At 48.6% G+C, this 20,102-nt stretch overlaps 2 protein-coding genes across 7 annotated transcripts; both read right to left on the bottom strand.

Moving 5' to 3' along the window:
* Positions 1–811: 811 nt before the first annotated feature.
* FANCG (FA complementation group G) lies at positions 812–8,310 on the bottom strand. 2 transcript variants are annotated; one of them, XM_047829535.1, is made up of 14 exons: positions 6,140–8,310; positions 5,844–5,934; positions 5,323–5,454; positions 4,888–5,090; positions 4,295–4,430; positions 4,001–4,131; positions 3,756–3,902; positions 3,480–3,631; positions 3,027–3,093; positions 2,476–2,765; positions 2,278–2,324; positions 1,929–2,084; positions 1,351–1,474; positions 812–1,197 (listed from the first exon to the last, which is right to left on the bottom strand). In XM_047829535.1, exons 1-14 carry the CDS (start codon positions 6,338–6,340, stop codon positions 1,089–1,091), a joined length of 1,986 nt encoding a protein of 661 aa, XP_047685491.1. In that variant the 5' UTR covers positions 6,341–8,310; the 3' UTR covers positions 812–1,088. The 2 variants fall into 2 exon arrangements, 1 of the variants encoding a protein (XP_047685491.1); XR_007146243.1 differs by having other exon boundaries at positions 1,058–1,197; positions 1,351–1,442.
* Positions 8,311–10,713: 2,403 nt separating this feature from the next.
* On the bottom strand, positions 10,714–19,618 carry PIGO (phosphatidylinositol glycan anchor biosynthesis class O). Of its 5 annotated transcripts, none has more exons than XM_047829529.1 (11): positions 19,581–19,618; positions 18,293–18,832; positions 17,522–17,665; positions 17,212–17,335; positions 16,733–16,892; positions 16,347–16,526; positions 14,558–16,085; positions 13,760–13,966; positions 13,328–13,542; positions 12,643–12,713; positions 12,104–12,491 (listed from the first exon to the last, which is right to left on the bottom strand). In XM_047829529.1, exons 2-11 carry the CDS (start codon positions 18,828–18,830, stop codon positions 12,362–12,364), a joined length of 3,297 nt encoding a protein of 1,098 aa, XP_047685485.1. In that variant the 5' UTR covers positions 18,831–18,832; positions 19,581–19,618; the 3' UTR covers positions 12,104–12,361. The 5 variants fall into 5 exon arrangements, with proteins under 5 accessions (XP_047685487.1, XP_047685485.1, XP_047685484.1 ...); XM_047829528.1 differs by lacking the exon at positions 19,581–19,618 and adding an exon at positions 19,369–19,509; XM_047829527.1 differs by lacking the exon at positions 19,581–19,618 and having other exon boundaries at positions 18,293–19,569.
* Between the last annotated feature and the right edge of the window lie 484 nt (positions 19,619–20,102).

Here is a 20,102-nt window from a genome sequence, read left to right as displayed (position 1 = left end):
TCCTTCAAAATGCTGGTTCCAGCCACCCCTACTCTGAACCGTCTGAATAGCACCTCAGCTCTTAATCCACTCCACTGTATTGTCTTGGCACTCTCTGGTAACCCTAGTCCTATAGGCTTTACAGTTCCTCAACCACAGAACACACAGTAGATTCAATAGAACCCAAAGCAGCAAGAAAATTGCATTATGAGACTTGAAGTTCTTGGGTTCCAAATGCAGGCTAGACCTGACTAAATTCGATAAGCAGCTTTGGGGAAAAAAGGAGGGGTGTGTGCACCTGGCTGGATCAATTGGTAGAACACGGGACTCTTGATCTCCAAGTGGTGAGTTTGAGCCCCACTTTGGGTGTGGAGCCTACTTTAAAAAAATAATAAAATAATCAGCTTTGGTAGCATGCTGATTTAATTAATCCTCCACCCCATAGCCACACAGACATGGTTGACTTAGTCAAATCCCAAATTTCTAGAATTTGGGATTGGAGTGAGGAGTCACTCAGACTCAGAGGTATGCTTGTCCCTCCCCTCTAAGACTCAAATACCTGCCCTTGTCCCAAGAGGCCTACACAGACCACCTTCCAGACCCAGCTCCACTCATTCTGTCACCTTGCACAGATCCTGGGCTTTGGGACTCTGTGGCTTTTAGGCAACAGAAAGAACCAAAGCCACTGCAAGGATTCCTGTAGCCCTTTCTTCCACCAAGAACTCAACCTCATAAGGTAGACGATGTTGGGAGAGGGTATCTTAGACAACCAGCACTCAACTGAATCAGATAGCTCTGCGCCTTCCCACTCAAGTAGATGTAGCAGGCAAACAAGAGATAAATATGAGATTTTACTCAACACAAGAAAAGGAGAAACAGGAAAAAAGGCATCATAAGCAAAGTCATTGCCTTTTTGGTGGCAAGGAGTGTTTCTTCTGGAACCAGAATGGCAGTAACTAGGCCAAATTTGGCGAGACTACTACCAACCTCTTCAGTGCCAGATTTATATAGGAATGATTAGTTTCACCCATATTCCCCCAAATTGGTAAAGCAGAAAGCCCTCCCCATGGAGAAATGGGCCGCAGTTCAGGCTTTTAAAAACATGGCAGCTACAGGTCACAAGGTTCCAGCAGAGATGTCTGAAACTCCTCAAGAAGGGTTTCACGGTCAGGGGAACGAATCCAACTCAAATAGGTTTCTAGGTACAGGGGGAGAGACCTGGAGAGCAAAAAGAGTGATGTCTAAGGGTAAAGGATAGGCAGAAAATTGGACAGCCATTCCCTCCCTTTCATTCACCACCACCCTCCATAGACTCAAGTACTCCAGAATGCCAAATGCCCTTGGCCCCAAGTCCACAGGCCTCAGCCTCACCATGCAGCATTCTCCTGTGGCAACTTAGCTTGGGCCTCCAGGCTCCACCAGAGAGCAATGGCCTCATCCCTCCGATCCATCCTCCTCAGAGTCTGAAGCAGGTGAAAGGAAGCATCTCGATTACCTATAGCCCCACCCCAGAGTAGGGAGTCTTAGAATTTGACACAGCCTTAAGCATCATTTTATAAAAGAAGAAACTGAGGTCTAGAGCAAGAAAGTATCTTGTCTACATTCACACATGGAACCAAGAGTAGTTCATTCCCAACCATTCCTATCCCTGGGTACAGCTGCCCAGGACAAAGGGCTCAGCTGACCCTGCTTCCCCCTAACATACGCCCAGCATGGTTCTGGTCTTTGTGTCTGAGGACACTGGGGAGACTGAGAAACTCCTAAGAGGCCTCCATATACACTTGCATGTGTTCTCAAACCTGGTATATCCCTAGGTATATACAGTACAACCTCATTCATCCCCTTCTATCTGGGAACATCACTCTTCCACTAATCCTGAAGTACCTCCCCCATGGGCCTCTCTGTCCTTGTGCATCTGGGCATAACTGATCTCATGCAAATATACATACCTGGGCACATCTGCACACTGAGGAGGAAGTCCTGTAGGGCTTTAGTATCTTGGTCACTGGCCACCCATTGCAGTCCACGACTAATCAGGGCGGCTACCCGAAGCTGTTGCAGTGCCACATCTGACATACACCCCTGCTCACAGCTGGAAGCAGGACCTGGGGACCATCCCCAAAGTCAAAAGAGTGTCCCTGCTACACAGTCACCAAAACCCCAAGTACTCCTCTTTCTCTTCTTGTATCTGCAGTTCCTTTCTTTTAAGCCTCATAGTAGGCTAGGACGCATGGAGAGGCAACACATTCACCACCCCCACTTCCAAGAGGGAAGAGGAGAACCGAGAGTCTAGATCACCTTGTTCTTTGTCCTTAGGTGTGGCTTGGAAGAGCAGCTCAAGGCACCTGAAGTGGGACAAAGAGCAGGGATGAAGAGGAGTCGACCTCAGTAACTCTGGGATGAGTAGGTAAGTATGGAGCTTACCAACTCAGGTCCCAATCAGCAAATTATCCCTCCACACTTCCCCTAGGATCCTGGTTGGCTTCCTGGGCTCACCGGCTAAATTCACTAATTGCTTCTTTTTGGGCCCCCAGCTGCACCCAGGCTCGACCCTGAAGCAGGTAGGTGGCAGAGACCCAGGATAGACAGTGTGGTGACTCCTTGGTTCCTTTTCTGGCATCTTCCCACAGCTGGGGCATCTTGGGAAGCAGAGACGACATGCGGCTGAGCAGCTCCTCACATACGGTCAAGGCATCCTGTGCTCGGCCTGCCTGAATCAGTGCTGCTGCTGCCTCCAAGAACACCTCAGGCATGCAGGGCCCTGGACGGGATGGGGGTGGGGAGAACTGGGGTGGAAGAAGGATGCAGTGTCTTGAAGAGACATTGGCCACCATCCCCAACCTCTTCACCAGGCTCTGGTACCACATGGAGACCACCCATTGCTTGCTACCCTGGACCACTTATTCTGAGAACCTTCCTAGTTTGGCCTTGCAGCTTGGACAGACAGAACAGCAGAAGAAAAAAGAGAAAACAGTAGTCCTGCTCTACTCCAGAGTTAGACTCCAACCCTCCCACCCTATTGTAGAGAACCTTGAAGACATACCCACCTTTGGCTCAGAGTCATCCAGCAACAGAGCCAGCAGGTCCAAGTAATGCTCTGCAGCGTCCTCTGCCCTAAGAAGTCATAGCCCATGAACTTCATATTAGGCCATTAGCAGGGCCCTCCAAAGGCTCATAGCTAACAAAGGGATGCTCAAGGGCCCTGGGGAGTAGGAAAAGTGGGGTCTTGGAACTCCAATCCTAGCTCACTATGGATCTACCCTCCTTACAGAATAGATCTGGGAGGAGATTTCAGAGTTTTCAAGATATAGGAGTTAGTGTCTGGGTGAAGAGTCCTAAGTTCAGGTCCATCAGCAAGGCAGGAGACTGAAGAGTGGGAACCTATGTCCTACCACTGACTTGTCCATACTGTCCATACGAAAGAACAGAAGCAGAGTCACATCCCAGGGAAGGTATCAGAAATGGGAAGAACTCAGATGATCAAGGCAGTGGAACCTCACCTTCCTATCTGTAGGCATCGGCTTGCTAGCAGGTACTTGGCCTGGCTCTGTGTGCCACAGTGAAGGGGTGAGGCTGGGTTAGGTTGGGGAAGTAGTAACTCTACTTCAATAAGAAGCTGGGGGGCTTCAGGACTGTGAGTGACACTCAAGGCCTAAAAGGAACACAAAGAAAAAGTATATCTGTAATCTTTGGGAGCCATATTTCCTTCTATTTACAACTTGATTATTCTCCCTAATACAAGCACCTCAGCCATCCCCATATCTTCAGTTCCTTACATCAACCAACAGCTCCAGACTCTCCAGCTCTGCTGCTGTGTTCCCCAGTTGCTGATATAGCCTGGAAGCCTCCAGAAGCGGAGGACCCCAGGGTGATCCCCCTTTCAGGGCCGCAACCAAGTACAGCAGAGCTCTTTGTGGATTGCCCTAGAGGGGTGAGAGAACACAAGCCTTAGCTACCTCACAAAGCAGAAAGCTATTCATAACACCCATGGTTTCCCAACCCACCCTAAGACTGTCTGTACCATTTTACGAAGACAGGTCCCCAGGACTGTGTACACCTGGACCAACACAGGCCGTGGACACAGACCTGAGGCTGCTTCTTGCAGGCTGCTCAATGCCTTGGGCAGGCTTCCTGTGATCAATTCCTGGAGGCCTGAGGGCAATCAGGGTGTAAACTTAAAGAAGCCTACAGGGCAAGGGGCATGACAGGGAACAAGAGCACAGAGCTAAATGGGACATGACAAGGAAGGTATGAGCCAAAGGACTCCTCAAGACAGGGAATGGGGAGGAAGGGATGAGTCAGATTGCTAGCTGACCTTGGCGATAGGCAGAAGCTGTAAGAAGGACATCCCTTAAGCCCCGGGCATCCTGCAAGGTCAATGGAGCATCTGACTCCTCAGCTGGGGGGCTCCAAGTTTTCAGAAGGTGCAGCAGATCCTCAGAGGCCTCACTCTGAGGAAAGAAGGATGATCAGAAGCTCCAAGCCTATAACCACCTCTTCTCCTATCTCAGTCTATCCTGGCTGGACCTTGAAATCAAGGGTCCTCCTGATTCCTATTCCCTCAACTCTAAGAGAGAGACAGCAAGGATAAAGGGAGGAAGAAAAACTTGGGGCACAGATGATCTGGTCTAGTGCACCTTCTCATTCAGTATAAGCCCATGAGGACACTTCAGCAAGATCATAAAAGCCCTAACCCTATCCAAGATCATTAAGCTATTTTAAAAACCACTCAAGAGAATCCCCCCAATGAGAGACCAAGCAAAACAAGGTCACCAAGAGTCCCGGAGAGAACCCAGGTCTTCTGACCACCAACCCAGCAGAACTTCCCAGCACAAAATGATGCTACTGCAGCTGAGAGGGGTGAAAGAAGGGAAGAGGCCCTTAGATACAGGTTACTTCCCACATTACCTGGTTACCATTCAAGGTCTGCAGCAGCAAGGTCAGGTCCCCAAGACAGTCAGTACTTAGCCACAGGGCAGCCTGCAGGCCAGCCAGGTGGTGAAGGGCAGGGAGTAGCTCCAGCAGAACAGAGGAATAATGGAGAACAGAGTCCCACAGCCCCCTGAGCCCACATTCCAGTCTGGGCCCAAGCTGCTCCTGGGTCTCCAGCACTGTAAAAGATACACACATACAGCTGAGGTTGGGACTTCATCTCTGGTTTCCTTTTTCTGCAGGAGCCCAAAGGTCACAAAGGTGCTCCTGGGCTAAGGAGCACCTGGTGGATAAGAAAAGGGCATCTCTCTCCCTGGCGGTAACAGATTTTATTGCTCCTCTCATCCCCTTTGCAAGGACTTAAACCCAAACAGGCTGGCAGGGATATGGAAAGCAATCTCTAGCCCTCACCTCTCTCCAGGCTCTGTTGGATATCCTGTGCTTGGTCTTCAGTGAAACCCTGGGCCAAGCTTGCCTTCATGGTAATGAAATTGCAGGTAACAGTTAATTCCAAGGGGAGAACAGGAACAGCTGCAGGGAGACCTGAAGCAAACACATGCTGATCTCACTGACTACTTTCCCAGGAAAGATTTCCCAGATAAGATCCAAACCCAAAGATCACATCACCCCAACCAAAATGGCCTCAATAAAGAATCACCCTTTGTACAGAGTTTGGAAAGGGCAGAAAGTTCTTCAGATTGGACCATCCTGGAGACCATTTCTTCAAATGCTGGGGAGTGAGGGGAAGTGAGGGAGGGGGCATGGCAGGGCTCAGAGATTCACCTGTACCAAAGAGAATTCCATTTCAGTCTTGTCTGTGCCTTAAACGGGATTCCCTGCCCCCTGTGTAATTTTCTCAATCCCAGAAATGCAGAACTGGTCTCTGGCTGTGGAGAAGGATAACTGACCGTCCTGAGGAGGATCCTGCTTACCCTGCAGGCTATGCAGGAGTCCCCTGAATCCTTCCAGCACATCTTGGGCCAGCTGCTGTCCTCTCAGAAACTGACGGGAGTCCTGAGCCACCTATGAAATGTGGAATGGGGTATCACTGAGGATCAATCCTTATTTCTCCCGTTGCAACAATGGCAAAGGATGTCTTTCTCCAGTCATTTCTGGCTCCTGGGGGAAGGTCAAACTCAATACCTCCCGTCAGCTGGGATAAATCCACGGGAAACCCTCCTTCTGATAATTTGGGGCTGCAAAGCAAGGGTCCCAGCAACCACGTTACCTTGGCCTGTCGAACTAGCTGGTCATTCTTTTCCCTCCACAGGTCTAGGCAGCTGGCGTGTAGTCCTGAGGAGCCCAGAGGGGTCTGGTGCGACAAGGTTGCAGAGGCTGGGCCCGGACCCCTGCAGGGTGCTGCTGAAAGGTAAGCACGGCCTCGCCGAGGTCCCCATCCGAGCGGGGAAGGGTCCGTGCGCTTCTGCATCCCCCCGTGACTCCCTTGCTCCCCTTAGGGCCCCAGGAGGGGCGGCTCACCCCCTACGCGAAAAATGGAAACGGAAAAACTCTCCCGGACGCTGTGCCGGCTCCCACCCCCGCCTCTTCCACCTTGTCTCTGGTTGGCCAGGCCGTCAAAATCTCGGCTGCGGTTGGTCGTCTTCAAGGGTTAGTCCCCGCGGGAAACTCGAAGAAGAAACGAGTCAGAGCCCAAACCAAGAGGGAGGCTAAGGCGGGTTAGAGGATGGGAGTGTGTCTGAGTGGAGAGGTAGTATTTCTTAAGGTTCAGCTTGCTAGTCTCTCAGGAAGGCCAAAACCCTGAGAAATCGATCTCGGTACCAAAACCCGTGGCTCAGCCCTTCCCTCGCAGCCAAACTCCTAGGTCGGTCTGGCTTGGCGCCGCCCCGCACAAGGGAGGCCCGAGCAGTGCATGCTGGGAAGCGTAGTACGGCCGAAAGCAGCCACAAAAATCCCAGCCATGGCGCAAAGTTATTACCAAAAGCAACTGAAAGGAGACCAAGGCTTTTGGTCAACAACCCTTCCTTTCTTTGCTCACCACAAAGCACTAACACGCTACCACATTCTGCTCAACCTCGTGCAGTCTGACTGCTGGCCATGGAAGCCCTAGGCTTGAGCAGGACACACTGCTCAAAGGTACCTCTGAATCTTTCAACAAATGGACTCAGGAGACGTGGATATCCATATACAGAAACAAAACTGTGACCCTTACCAGAGATAAAATCAACTCAACATGGATAAGTTGAACTTTATTAACATTAAAAACTCTGAGGGCAAAACAAAAACAAACACCTCTGGGGCGCCTGGGTGTCTCAGTGGTTAAACAACAGACTCTTAGTTTCAGCTCAGGTCATGATCTCAGGTTGGTGAAGTGGAGCCCTGGGTAGGGCTCTGGGCTACTGGTGCAGAGCCTGCTTTGGATTCTCTCTCTCTCTGCCCCTCCCAGCCCACGCACCTCTTTCTCAAAAGAAATAAACTTAAAAACAAAAACAAAACTTGTGCTACAAAAAGGCACCATCCAGAAAATTCAAAGAAAAATCATAAAGTGGAGAAATTATTTGCAGAGCATACACATAACAGATCTCTATCCACAATACATAACTCTCAAAGCTCAAAAATAAAAATAATTTAAACCATTTTAAGACAGAAAAATATGAATAGACATTTTACCAAAAAAAAAAAAAATACATGAATGGCTAAGCAGCACGTAAAAAGATGATCAACATCATTAGCTATCAAGGAAATGCAAATTAAAATCCTGAGACAGCATTATACACGTACACTCATAGTTACAATAATAAAACACAGGGGCACTCAGGTCATGATCTCACGGTTCGTGGGTTCGAGTCCTGCATCTGGCTCTGTGCTGACAGCTCAGAGCCTGGAGCTGGCTTCGGATTCTGTGTGTCTCTCTCTGCCCTTCTCCTGCTCACACTCTATCTCTCTCAAAAATAAAATAAACTATTACCAAAAAAAAACCACAAAAAACAAACAAACAAACAACAACAACAAAAAAACAAAAACAGAGAATACCAAAAGTGCCTGGCTGGCAGAGTCAGTACAGCATGCAACTCTTGATCTCAAGGTCTTAGTTCCAGCCCCACATTGGGTGTGGAACCTACTTAAAAAACAAAACAAAACAAAACACCACCACCAAAACAAAACAAAACAAAACAGATAATACCAAATGTTGGTGAGGATGTGGAGAAACTAAAACCTTCATACTTAGTGGGAATATAAAACATTATAGATACCTTAGAAAACAGTTTGGCAATTTCTAAAAAAGTAAATCATATAGCAATTCCACTCCAAGGAATCCTCTCAAGAAAGAAAAACAAGGGCTCCTGGGTGGCTCAGTCAGTTAAGCATCTGACTTTGGCTCAGGTCATGATCTCACTGTTTGTGAGTTCGAGTCCTGCATCTGGTAAGCTTGAGCCCCACTTCGGGTTAGCCCAATTTCTCTCTCTCTCTCCCTCCCTTCCTCCCTCTCTCTCTCTCTCTCTCTCTCTCTCTCTCTCTCTCTCTCTCTCTGCCCCTTGCTCACTTGCGCCCTCTATCTCTCAAAAAAAAAAAAAACAAACCAACAACTTATGTCTACACCAAGACTGGTATGCAAATACTCAAAGCAGCTACAAAAATATTCATAATAGCTAAATAAAACTAAAAACAATCCAAATGTCCATTGTCTGATCATAGCCATACAATGGAATATGACTCAGCAATAAAAAGGGGCAAAAAACTGATACATGCATCAACATGGATGAACCTCAAAAATATTCTAGGTCAAAGAAACCAGACCAAAAGACCACATATTTGATGATTCCATTTGTATGAAATGTCCATAAAAGGCAAATTTAGAAAAACTAAAACATATCAGTGGCCTAGGGTGAATTTGGGAATTCATTGTAAACAAAGTATAGGGACTTTGTGAGAGTGATAAAAATTTCTATAACTGAATCGTGGCACTAGGTAAGATTTTTTACATTTGAAGCCAAAAAGCACAAGCAACAAAAGAAAAATAGGATGAATTGGACTTCATCGAAATTTAAAAAGTTTGTGCCTCAAAGAACGCTATCAAGAAAATGAAATGCCTGGGGTGGCTGCCTCACTTGGTAGAGCATATAACTCTTGATCTCAGGGTCATGAGTTCAAGCCCCATCTTGGGTGTGGTGCCTGCTTTAAAAAAAAAAAAAGACATGGGGCGCCTGGGTGGCTCAGTCGGTTGGGCGGCCGACTTCAGCTCAGGTCATGATCTCACGGTCCGTGAGTTCGAGCCCCGCGTTGGGCTCTGTGCTGACAGCTCAGAGCCTGGAGCCTGTTTCAGATTCTGTGTCTCCCTCTCGCTGACCCTCCCCTGTTCATGCTCTGTCTCTCTCTGTCTCAAAAATAAATAAAACGTTAAAAAAATTTAAAAAAAAAGACAATCCACAGAAGGATAAATATTTGCAGATCATATATCTTACAAGGGATTTCTATCTAGAATATATAAACAACGTTATAACTCAAAAGTAAAAATAAGACCCAATTAATAAACAGAGAAAGGTCCTGAATGGACAGTTCTCCAATAAGCATAAGAAAAATGCCCAATATCACTAGTCATCAAGGACATGCAAACCAAAAACACAATTTTTCCGTTTCACACCTGATAGGATGGTTAAATAAAAAATAGTTAATAGTAAGTAAAGGCATGAATGTGAAGAAATTGGTACCCTCATACACACTAGTAATGGGAATATTAAATGGTGCAGTGGCCTTGGAAAACAAACGGGCAGTTCTTCAAAACGTTAAACACGGATTTACAATAGGACCTAGCAATTCCACAATGTACCACTAGGTATAAGTGAAAAAGAAATGAAAACATATGCCCAAACAAAACTTGTATATAGATGGTCATAGCAGCATTATTCATAATAACCAAAAGGTGCAAAGAACCCAAATGTCCATCAATGGATGAATGAATAAACAAAATTGATATATCCATACAATGGAACATTATTTGGCCGTAAGAAAGAAATGAAATACTCATATGTACTGCAACGTGGATGAACCTTGAAAACATTAGGCTGAGTAAAAGCCAGAAAAGGCCACATATTATAACATTCCATTTATATGAAATGTCCAAAATAGGCGAATATAGTCAGAAGGCAGATTAGTGGTTGCCTCAGGTTAGGGATGGATGTAGGGAGGTTTGGAGGGTAATAGCAAAGAGTATGGAGTTTCTTTTTGGGGTGATGAAAACATTCTAAAATTAACTGTGATGATGATTGCAGAATTCTGTGAATATACAATTATTGAATTGTGCACTATTTTTTTTTTTTTTTTTTTTTTGAGAGAGAGAGAGGGTGCATGGTGGAAAGGCAGAGGGAGAGGGAGAGAATGAATCTTAGGCAAACTCCATGCCCGGCGCTGAGCCCAACACTGGGCTCGATCTCACAACTGTGAGATCATGACCTGAGGCGAAATTGAGTCAGATGCTTAACTGACCGAGCCATCCAGGCACCCAAAATTGTGCACTTTAAATGGCTGGATTTTATGGTAAATTGTACCTCAATAAAGCTCTCTAAAACAAAACAAAACAAAACAAAACAAAACAAAACAAAACAAAGCAAAACAAAACAAAAAAGTTGGGCACCTGGGTGGTTCAGTTAGTTGAGCATCCAACTCTCAATTTTGGCTCAGGTCATGATCCCAGGGTGATGGGATAGAGCCCTGCAAAGAGCTCAGAGCTGAACATGGATCCTGCTTAATATTCTCTCTCCCTCTCCCTCTGCCCCTCCTCAGTTCACACACACTCTCTCTCAGAACAAAACAAAACAACACAACAAACAATAAGTTAGTGTGTAATGGGGTCTTTGATGTCAAGTAAGAAGCAGAAATGAGATTTTTTTTTTTTTTTTTTTTTTTTTTTTTTTTTTTTGAGAGAGAGAGAGCACAAGCAGGGGAGAAGGGCAGAGGGGGAAGAGAATGTTAAGCATGGGTGCTCATGGGGCTCAATACCACAACCCTGGGATCATGACCTGAGCAGAAATCAAGAGTCAGATGCTCAACTAAGCCACTCAGGTGCCCCAAGAATTTTTAACAGATCTTTCTCTAAAAGGATCTTGTAGTTAGATCAGAAGAGGAAATAGCCAATGGTACTAAGAACAGATTTTCCTTAGGCTCCACGGAAGGAGGCTCTCTGCAAAAAAGGAACAGGATTGGGGGGAACCTAAGACAAGATGAGGGACTAGGCTCTGAAATCCTTCCCATGGGTGCTAGGGATGGGAAAGGGTCTTTTCTTCTCACAGAGGCATTGCCTGCTTATTAAATGATGCTTGGGAATAGTGTCCCCCAGATTAAGGAAAGGGATCTTTTTCTAATTCATCTTACAGTTTTAGCTGGGGCCTAACTTCTCTTATATTATTAAATCTATTCCTGCCAGGGTTACCAATGTCCTCTCCTCTAACTGCCTGAAACAGTATGAACTTATCTTTGTTTGATCTCTGTAGCATTAGAGACTATTAGCCACAATAACTCCAACTCTTCCTTTAGCTGCCACAGTGGTGAATGCCTTTACTTCACCATCACTTGTCCTGGGCATTATCAAACATCAAATCCCAGTCCTGACCCTTCTCCTCAGGGTCTTCCCCTCCCCCTCCTTTGATGGACATTTCCATGAGAATTTGCCACCAGTACTTCAATCTTACATAGTAGTGAGGTGGATGAAGAACATAAGAGACATGCATTAAATTTATATAGTTTTGGCTCCAAGTCAGGAATAATCAATGGGACAAGATGGAATGCTATGTAAGATGGGCAATTAGGTCTGATAAATGGCAGCAAAGGTTGGAAAACTAGGGTGGCCTCCTGGCCTCCACAGAAGCAAAGGGCAAAGGGTGTTCTAGCGCGAAAGAACACAACAGAGGAGGGAATGCAACACTGTTTGGGGTTTTAGACAGTGGGTTCGTGTACTCCATGTTGCCTGTGCTTGTCTTTTCAGCCATCTCTGCTATTAGCAGAAGAATTTAATAAAACATGTTACATGGGAAAAAAAAAAGCCGGTGGGATAACAGGAGTGATTTGGGAAGAAGTAGAAGTGAATTCAGACAACTCCAACCACTTCCCAAAAGTTTTCAGGTGTAGCCAGGTCTGCACAAGATGGCTGATGCCATCTGTGCCTCATAGGAGGGGAGAGTGACCCTCTTCCTAGTCCCTGTAGGACAGTGGGGACTCCCCCACCTCTCAGACACACATATTTACATTATTATTTTATTCTACTTTGGAGACCACCCTCCAGTCCCTTAGATGCATTCAAAGCAGCAGTTAGGGACCATGCCCCACTATGATTTTGAATTATAAAATAACGAAGTCCCAGATGTCAGTAGCTCCTGGCTGCATGGTGGTAAGAAGTGTGGCTAAGCCTCTCTTGCAGATGATCCAGCACCTGTATAGGCCAGGCGAGATTGTTCTTCAGCTCTCCCTGTGGCCACAAAGCCAGCACTTGCAGCCTAGGCTACCTCTGTTGGGCCAGAACTAGCTGCCTGAACCAGGAGCTCACAGCACCATCCACTCGCATCACCAAAGCTATGCCCAGGAAAAGTCCCACGCTGCTCACAATGAAGCCCACAGCCTCAAAAATGAACCTGCAAAGAAATGTGGAGAATTCTCAGGGGACACTGAAAGTAGATCTGGAGGCCTTTTCCCTGATGAGACAAAACCCGCCTCCCTGATGTTCATTCTTTCATCCAAGCTTACCCACCCCAATGCCAATACTTCTCAAGCAAATCCACTCACTTGGGAGCAAACACCTTCCAGACCATGAGATGCCTGCGGAGGATGGAGGCTGCCAAGGCACAGGCCAGAATCTAAGAAAGGATACGAAAGGTCAAGTTATTTCGGAAGGGGAGAAGAAGCAGGTCAAAGGGAGAAGTGCTATAGGCCCCTGTGAAGAATGGGAGGAGTAGGAAACCAGTGCATGTCAGTGAAAAAAAAAAACCCTAGATGAGGAGTTGGGAGACCTAATTATTTTCCTGGCCTCACCATGACTCACTGTGTGACCTTGAGCAAGCACTATCCATCTGTGCTTATACCCAGGCTCTGCCTTCCAGGGTGGAGGAAAATGTCAGAGTCACACCTTCTGCCTCTGAAGGGAAAGAAGATCCATGACCATAGCCTGGGAAAGAATCCTGGCCATCACCTCAGTTTTTCCAGTCTGTCCACTAATGGAGGAATCCCCAAATGCAACCAGTAGGGTCCAGATCTAGCTTATAGAGAGGAAACAATCCATGACTAGGATTAAGGAGACTCAGGTCTAAGTCTCAATATAACCACTTGAGGCCACTGGCCTTGGGCAACCATTTTTCTTAACTGTACTTCAGTCAAGGCTGTCTCCTAGGGTTTTGGTAAAGTATGAAAAAAAGAATGTGATGTACACACATGAGAAAAGGTCACTAACCCTGTGATCTCTCCCTGTACCTACCTGAATACCAAGGACAAAGAGGTACTTGAGGCCCAGCTGCAGCAGTGCTGCATTGAAGTGATGAGGCGCATCCCGGAGCCGCATCTCCATCAGTGGCTCCTCCTCCTCCTCAGGCCTGACTCTGGATTCAGCTTCACTCCCTAGGGGCTGCCACCTCTTCCGAGGTCCTTGACTCTCACATAGGAAGGGCCAGAGCAGAAGCAATGGGCAACCTACTGCCTCAGAGGAAGGCAGGACTAGAATCAATGGAGGACCCAGGGACCAGGCCACCCTGGCCCCCAACCACCCTAGTTGACTGAGGCTCCAATTACCATTGGCCAAAGGGTGCCAAAGATCCAACAAAATCACATCTCCCCACTCAAATCCAGGACTTTCTTTTCTTTCCACAAATTCAGAGTAAACAAGGGAAGCAAGAGAGGAATGAGGAGTTACCTGCAAAGAGGAGATGGGAGGCAAAGGTGTTGGCTCCCACCAGCAGAGCAGGCAGCCAGGTGGAGGAACCATGACCCTCTGGGAATCCCACGAAGGCTGCGTGCCAATGAATGGCTGGAAAGACAGGCTGGTGGCCCGTGGAGTAGAATGTCTGTGTGGCCATGAGGGCCCAGGCAGAAACTGCCTGCCATGGCACAGTAAAAGGACCTGGGGGAAGAGATATACCTTTTCACAGTCACATCCCATTCTCTAATCCATAGCCTACTGCCTCATGATCATATACTCCTACTACTTCAGTGCTATACACACACACACACTTGCACATGCCAATCATCCAACCTCTTTACATTCAACACTCTGTTATTCTAATTCCCTCTGTGGCACTAAGTCCCCGTTACTCTAAATCTGAACATCTCAACTATGATCTATCTCTTTCTCTCTCTCATATATGCACAGCTCACTGTTGACATCACATGCTCATAATTCACCACTCCCATCACTGGAAAATCAGGAAATGCACTCATGAAGATGCAGCATTTCAATAAGAAATGAGTCTTGGAAAAAAAAAAAAAAGAAATGAGTCTTGGAGTACTCCTGTCTCTCTCCTCCATGAACCTTGCTGGCCTTGAGAGCCAGTGGGAGGGATCAATTAGCTTGGCTACAGCAGATAAGAGGACATCTGGAGAACCCTCCCAACCGTGTGAAGCATCTGAGGAGCAACACCTCCCTGAAAACAAGAGGGGCCGAAGTCACATCACTACTGTCCTTGGATGAACCAGGGCTGAGAAATGTATTTACCAGGGGTGGTGATGGATATCCCAGCAGCAAGCAGATGCAGGAGAAGGAAGCTCTGCAGAAACAGAAGCAGGAACACAAGGCTAATGCGTTCTGCATGCAAAAGCAGAAGTGGGAAGGCCAAAAGGGTGAGAGCTGTGACCATAGCAGCTGAGTAGACACTCCCCAACTGATAAGCTGCCACAGTCAAGGGGCCCTGGGATTTGGTCCTCTCTAGACGGCCCCGGAACTCCTCCTGCATATGTCGGTAGATTTGAGGAACCACATAATCCAGGTCAGCGCGAGAAGTTGGGGGGCCTGAGAAGGGAGTGAGGACAGTCCTGGTCCTTGGAGCACCTGTTGTAGCCTTCACTAGCACTGTCACAGGCCTCCAGAGCAGCAGCATGAGCCCTGAAGCGGCCAATCCTGCCACAGCCCTGGGCAGCACAACTGATGCTCCAGCAACCAGGGCCCGGAGACGTGGGGGTGCTTCATCTGCTCCTGATGCCAACGCCCAGTAAGCGGCAGTGCCTAGTACCATTAAGGGCAGCCCCCAGCGCACAAAGAGCACAGAGGGCTCAGGGCTCTTGAGGTTACTATAGCGGTGAAGCCACAGGCGCACAGCAACTAACAGGGCTACCAAAGCCCCCACACAAGCTCCATACCACAAATTCTTGGCTCGACCACCCACCATGGATGCCAAGGGACTCAGCCAGGGAGAGGAATGGCAAGCAGGTGTCTCTTCAGGGCACCGATGAAAAAGTCCAGCTAGCCTTATACATAAAAGCAACCCAACTCCAAGTCCCAGGGCATGTGTGCCATTGTGCCGTGGCGGGCCTGTTGAGGCCGAAAGGCAAAAGCGGGGTATTGTGAGAAGCTTAGGTGGCAGCAGCTTGCCCTCCCAGTGAAGTTGGGCAACCAGGAGCAAGATGAATGAGCCCAAAAGGAAGGGGGTGGCCCTGGCCTCAGCTACAACAAAACTGTCAGAGAAGAAAGCAGCAAAACGAATGAGCAGGAATAACAGAACAGGCCCAGGGATGGGCAGTAAGGCTGCTGGGGGCCTCTTGGACCCCCAGCCAGCCCACGCTTTCCACAAAAAAGGCAGGAGTGAGCCCACTGCAGCCATGGCCCCTAGGACCACTGGATCCGGCTTCAGTCCGGTAGCTGTCAGGAGTCCAGCACACACTATGGCACCAGCCAGACCATAGGTCATGGGTGTTAGGAGGAGGGGGCAGAAGTAGAAGCCTGGGGATGTTACCCACTGGGATACCAGCAAGCAAAGAAAACAGGCAGCAGCCATGAGAGCAGCACCCCCTGCCATGCGAACCAAAGAGAAACGAGCCCAAGACTCAATGCACATGGCCCGAACTCCCCGCAGGAACTGCTGCAGCTCAGTAATCACAGTCTGTAGTGCTGCCTCAGCCCCCTGGGGGCTTTGCAGAAGCCGCTGGTAGTCAGCAGAGGCCTTGGAGAAGAGGTTCTGCAGTCGATGAAGCTCCTTAATTTGAAGGTCCTGAGCAGCAGCTGAGTAGGTGTGAAGAAATCGGGATACCTGGCAAAAATGGTCAGAGGCCAAGGGAACACATCAAAGACATAAACCGGGACAGAGGCAAGGGTTAGTGTTACCAAAGCAGGTATCTGGAAAACAGGGACCCAAACTCTGTCCAAGACAGGGGGGAAGTGAGGGATAATGGAAGGAGGACATGGCTATGGACAGTAGGATTAAAAATGAACAAAGGACAATGAAGTGATCATTATGCTTCTCCCATGCCCACCCTAGCTCTATCACCTGGAAACCTAACCCATCACCTACCTGCTGGGCATTGAGATGAAGAGCTGAGGCTTGGGCCAGAGCAGAGGAGTGAGGCTGGGGGTCTTCAACCACTGAGAACAGCTCAACCATTACCTCCCCGATGTTCCCAAATGGAATGGGCAGGCCCAGCAGCAGGGCCAGTGTAGGTACAAGGTTGATTTGAGGAACTATTTCCGGCTCCTAAAGGAAAAGGAGAGGGGCCAATGGGTTCACCACAAAGCTGAGATCGGGATTTGGAATAGAAGACAGGGACCTAGGTAGGAAATGAATGGGGAATGCCCAGGGTAAAGAATTTGGGGATCTAAAGTGGAGGGATCCACAAGAATGCTGTGATCTTGATGAGGTTGAATACCAGGAGACCCGACAAAGCACACCCCAGACCTCACCTGTGGTAGGGCACTGGGAAAGAGGGCTGTGGGACTGTACAGAAAAAGTGCAGCTGAGATCTCCAGCTCACTATCCCCTCCGTGGTCCCCAGTCATGGTCATTCCATGGTCCCCAATCACCACCAGCAGTGTGTCATTCTCCAGACGCTCCACAAGTCCCCTGAAGGCCAAGAAATATGTCAGGGGGTAGGAATGGATGAAGATTTTCCTTGGAGACCCAATTACCCCCAGCCATAACTTCCAGCAGGAGGACTTAGACATTTGTCAAAGAGATACCTCTTCATTCACAACCCTACTGCCCAAAGCCACATGCTGAGTCACTCAAGATGAATGAGGCTCCTAGCTTCAAAAGAAAGGCCTAGAAAAGACAGAATTCAGCAAGGAAAGAGGCTCCAAGATAAAGACTTTTTCTCTTGGGCCAATATATCCTGAGATTCTCAGGCACAAACCCACTCCCCCAGCCAATAACCCACACTCACTGGATCACCTGGTCCATTTGGCTAAGTTTCTTGGCCATTTCAGGGTGGTGAGGGCCATGCTTGTGGCCACAGTGATCCACACCCAGGAAGTGAGCAATCAGCATATCCCATTCACTACTGTCCACTGTGAAAGGAAGAACACTGAGCACAGGGGACTAAGGCCACTCCTCAACCCCAGCCAGTTTTTGACAATCTATCAAGGGACGTAAGCCCAGGCCACTGCACCCATGGGAGGGTCAGAATTTGTGACCTGAAGCAACCCTCCCCAGCTCCTAATCTTAGTCAGACCTGCCTCTGGCCCAATGCTCACTGGTTGGGTAGAGGTGTTCCAGGATGCCATCGTCCACTGTGTGCAGGTCTCTCACATTGAAAGATGGGAAGAAGAAAGCTTGAGAGAAAACTCCAGGAAAAAGATCTTTCCAGGTATCATCTCCCATGAAGACCACACGCCTTCCTGCAGGGACATGAGAGTGGGTCACAGCCTGAGCAGGAGTCAAGGCAGGGGTAAAAAGAAGAGGGGGACCTTTAAAGACTCGTCAGAAATCTCAACCATGCACTCGAAGGGACAGCAATTTCATCCAACAACTCTTTATCTTTCAAGGCCTAAGATTTTCTGCCAAGAAGCTTTCCCTGTTAACCATACTTTCCCCAATAACAAGACTTTTCACTTCTTGTTTCTACAAAAGGCTCTGCTAATTCCCAATTCTTGGCTATCTTTGCTGATCTGTCTTTCCTGGGTATATGTTACATTTTCCAAGTCAGTGAGTGGACAGGGCATGGACTGACTCTCTGCTTTCTCACTTGTGAGAATAACCAGATTCACATCTTCTCCTCATCTCTCCACTGCCCCTTACTGAGAGCTCCCCCTAAATAAAAGCAACATTCCATGCAGACTAGAAACTCCAGAAGGACAAAGCCCAGACCCCTACTTGCTGCATGCAGGGCTCTGGTCTCTTTCTCTTCCCCTGTCCTCCCACAGCATAGTCTAGCAAGCAGCTGGACACCCAAAGTTCTGGCTCTCTGACTTCTAAAGACGAAATCTGCTAAGGTACTCTTGGACTCCAAAAAGGCCCAAACTAACCTGCACTGGCAAGCTGCTTAATGAGATTGTCTTCCACTATGGCATAGCTGGCAAAGTTACTGCCAGCATCAATAAAGGTAGGCAGTGAGCCAGTGGTGAGGGCCTTGAGGCGCTGCATGGTGGTGGTGGGGGGATCAGCCTTAGACTGGTAGAGCCTGGCATGGTGGGGCTGAATCTCCAGGATCCTCTGCAAATAGTCCAGTTTACCCAGGAAGGGCAGAGAGACAGGAGGTTCCCCAGGCCCATGTGAGCGCTGGGGCTGGGCAAAGTCAAATCGCAGAGCATCTATTAGCACCAACACAACCCGAGAGAATCGAGAAGCCATCCAGCAGGCCCCGGGTTTCCCTTGGTTTCCCCATGGCAGGGACCCAGGGCCTGGGGGCTCTCGGCAGCTGCTATGGTTGGTGAGCTCCAAACGGGTGAGCAGGAAACCACTGGTGAAGAGGGCAATGCCGGCGTAGAAGAGGAAGCCGACCCAGGCCAGGAAGAGCAGCACTGAGATCTTCTGCATCCTGCTGGTAGCGGGCAGGGAGTTCATCACTGTGGGGTAAAGAACCAATGGATTTTCTGGTCCCTCAATACAAAGCCAAGCTAGAATCACTTCCTCTTGGAAGCCTTCCAGAAGATAAACAGCCCCATAGCCAACCCAATGCAATGTTCCTCTCCACCAGTTACACCGGTGTTTCTGAAGGTGAGGTCCGCAGATTATGGGCATCAACCTGGAGCAGCCGTTTAAAATGCTGATTTCCAGGCCCCACCCCAGATCTACTGAATCGGGATCTTTCGGGGTGGAGCATAGGGATTTGCACATGTACTCCAGGAGATTCTAATGATGAAAAGCACAGTCCACGAGGGAAACTTATTTCAAGTGGTACACCGCTCTCTGACAGCTCATTTCTCCGCCTCTCTCCTTGCCAATCTCAACACCCCTAGGGTGCCCAGGGTTCGCAGCGCAAGGGAACCTGGGCAGGGATGACGGCGCCGCCTGGTGGAGACCAAGAGGACCAGGGGGAGGAGTCACGCTCCGCTTCTGGAAGGCCAGGATCGCCAGGAGACCAACCAGAGTCACGACCTACCCCGCGCAGCAAAGCAGAGTCGCGGGGTCTACGGCCGGTGGGCCTCGCCGGGACCCACACGTCCGGACAGCTCTGCCTCCTCTGGTGGCTACCTGGCCATCTCCTGGGCACCCTGGCTCCGGTACTTAGCCGGCTGCGAGCTGCGGGGGATGGTTTGATTCGGGAAAAGGGATTGAGGAGTAGGGAGTAGGTTCTCGGAGACCCTGGCTCACCTTGAAAGGCGCCCGGAAGCGCAGAGGCAACGCCTGCGCACTGGTGGTACCATAGACAGACGCGGGCCGACAGAGTGGCCCACAGGGGCCCCATCGCCATCTGCTGGCGCCTCCGAGGAGGTTCCTCAAGGAGCGCAGGTCTGTAGTTTAGGGGAATTAGGGGCAAGGAACAAAGCTACAACTCAGTGAACCACTGGTCATTCTTGGTTAAGGTTAAGAGCTGGCCTTTTGGAATCAAACTTAGCTTGAATCCTAGCTCTGCCACTCACTGGCATTATTGGGCATTACCTCATCTGTAAAATAGGGATAAATAATATTTATTTTCTACTTGCTTAGCTGACACCAACTGATAGGTTTTATTATTCCTCCTCTTCATGTCTTTCACTGGATCTTCCAACTCAATAATTCAAAAAATAATCCAATTTAAAAATGAGCAAAGGTAGGGGCATCTGGCTGGCTCAGTTGGCAGAACATGCAACTCTTCATCTTGGGGTCATGAGTTCAAGCCCCACGCTGGGCATA

The sequence above is a fragment of the Prionailurus viverrinus genome, chromosome D4, assembly GCF_022837055.1.
Source record: "Prionailurus viverrinus isolate Anna chromosome D4, UM_Priviv_1.0, whole genome shotgun sequence".
NCBI classification, from domain to species: Eukaryota; Metazoa; Chordata; class Mammalia; order Carnivora; family Felidae; genus Prionailurus; species Prionailurus viverrinus.
This window is presented reverse-complemented; position numbering and strand designations above follow the sequence as displayed.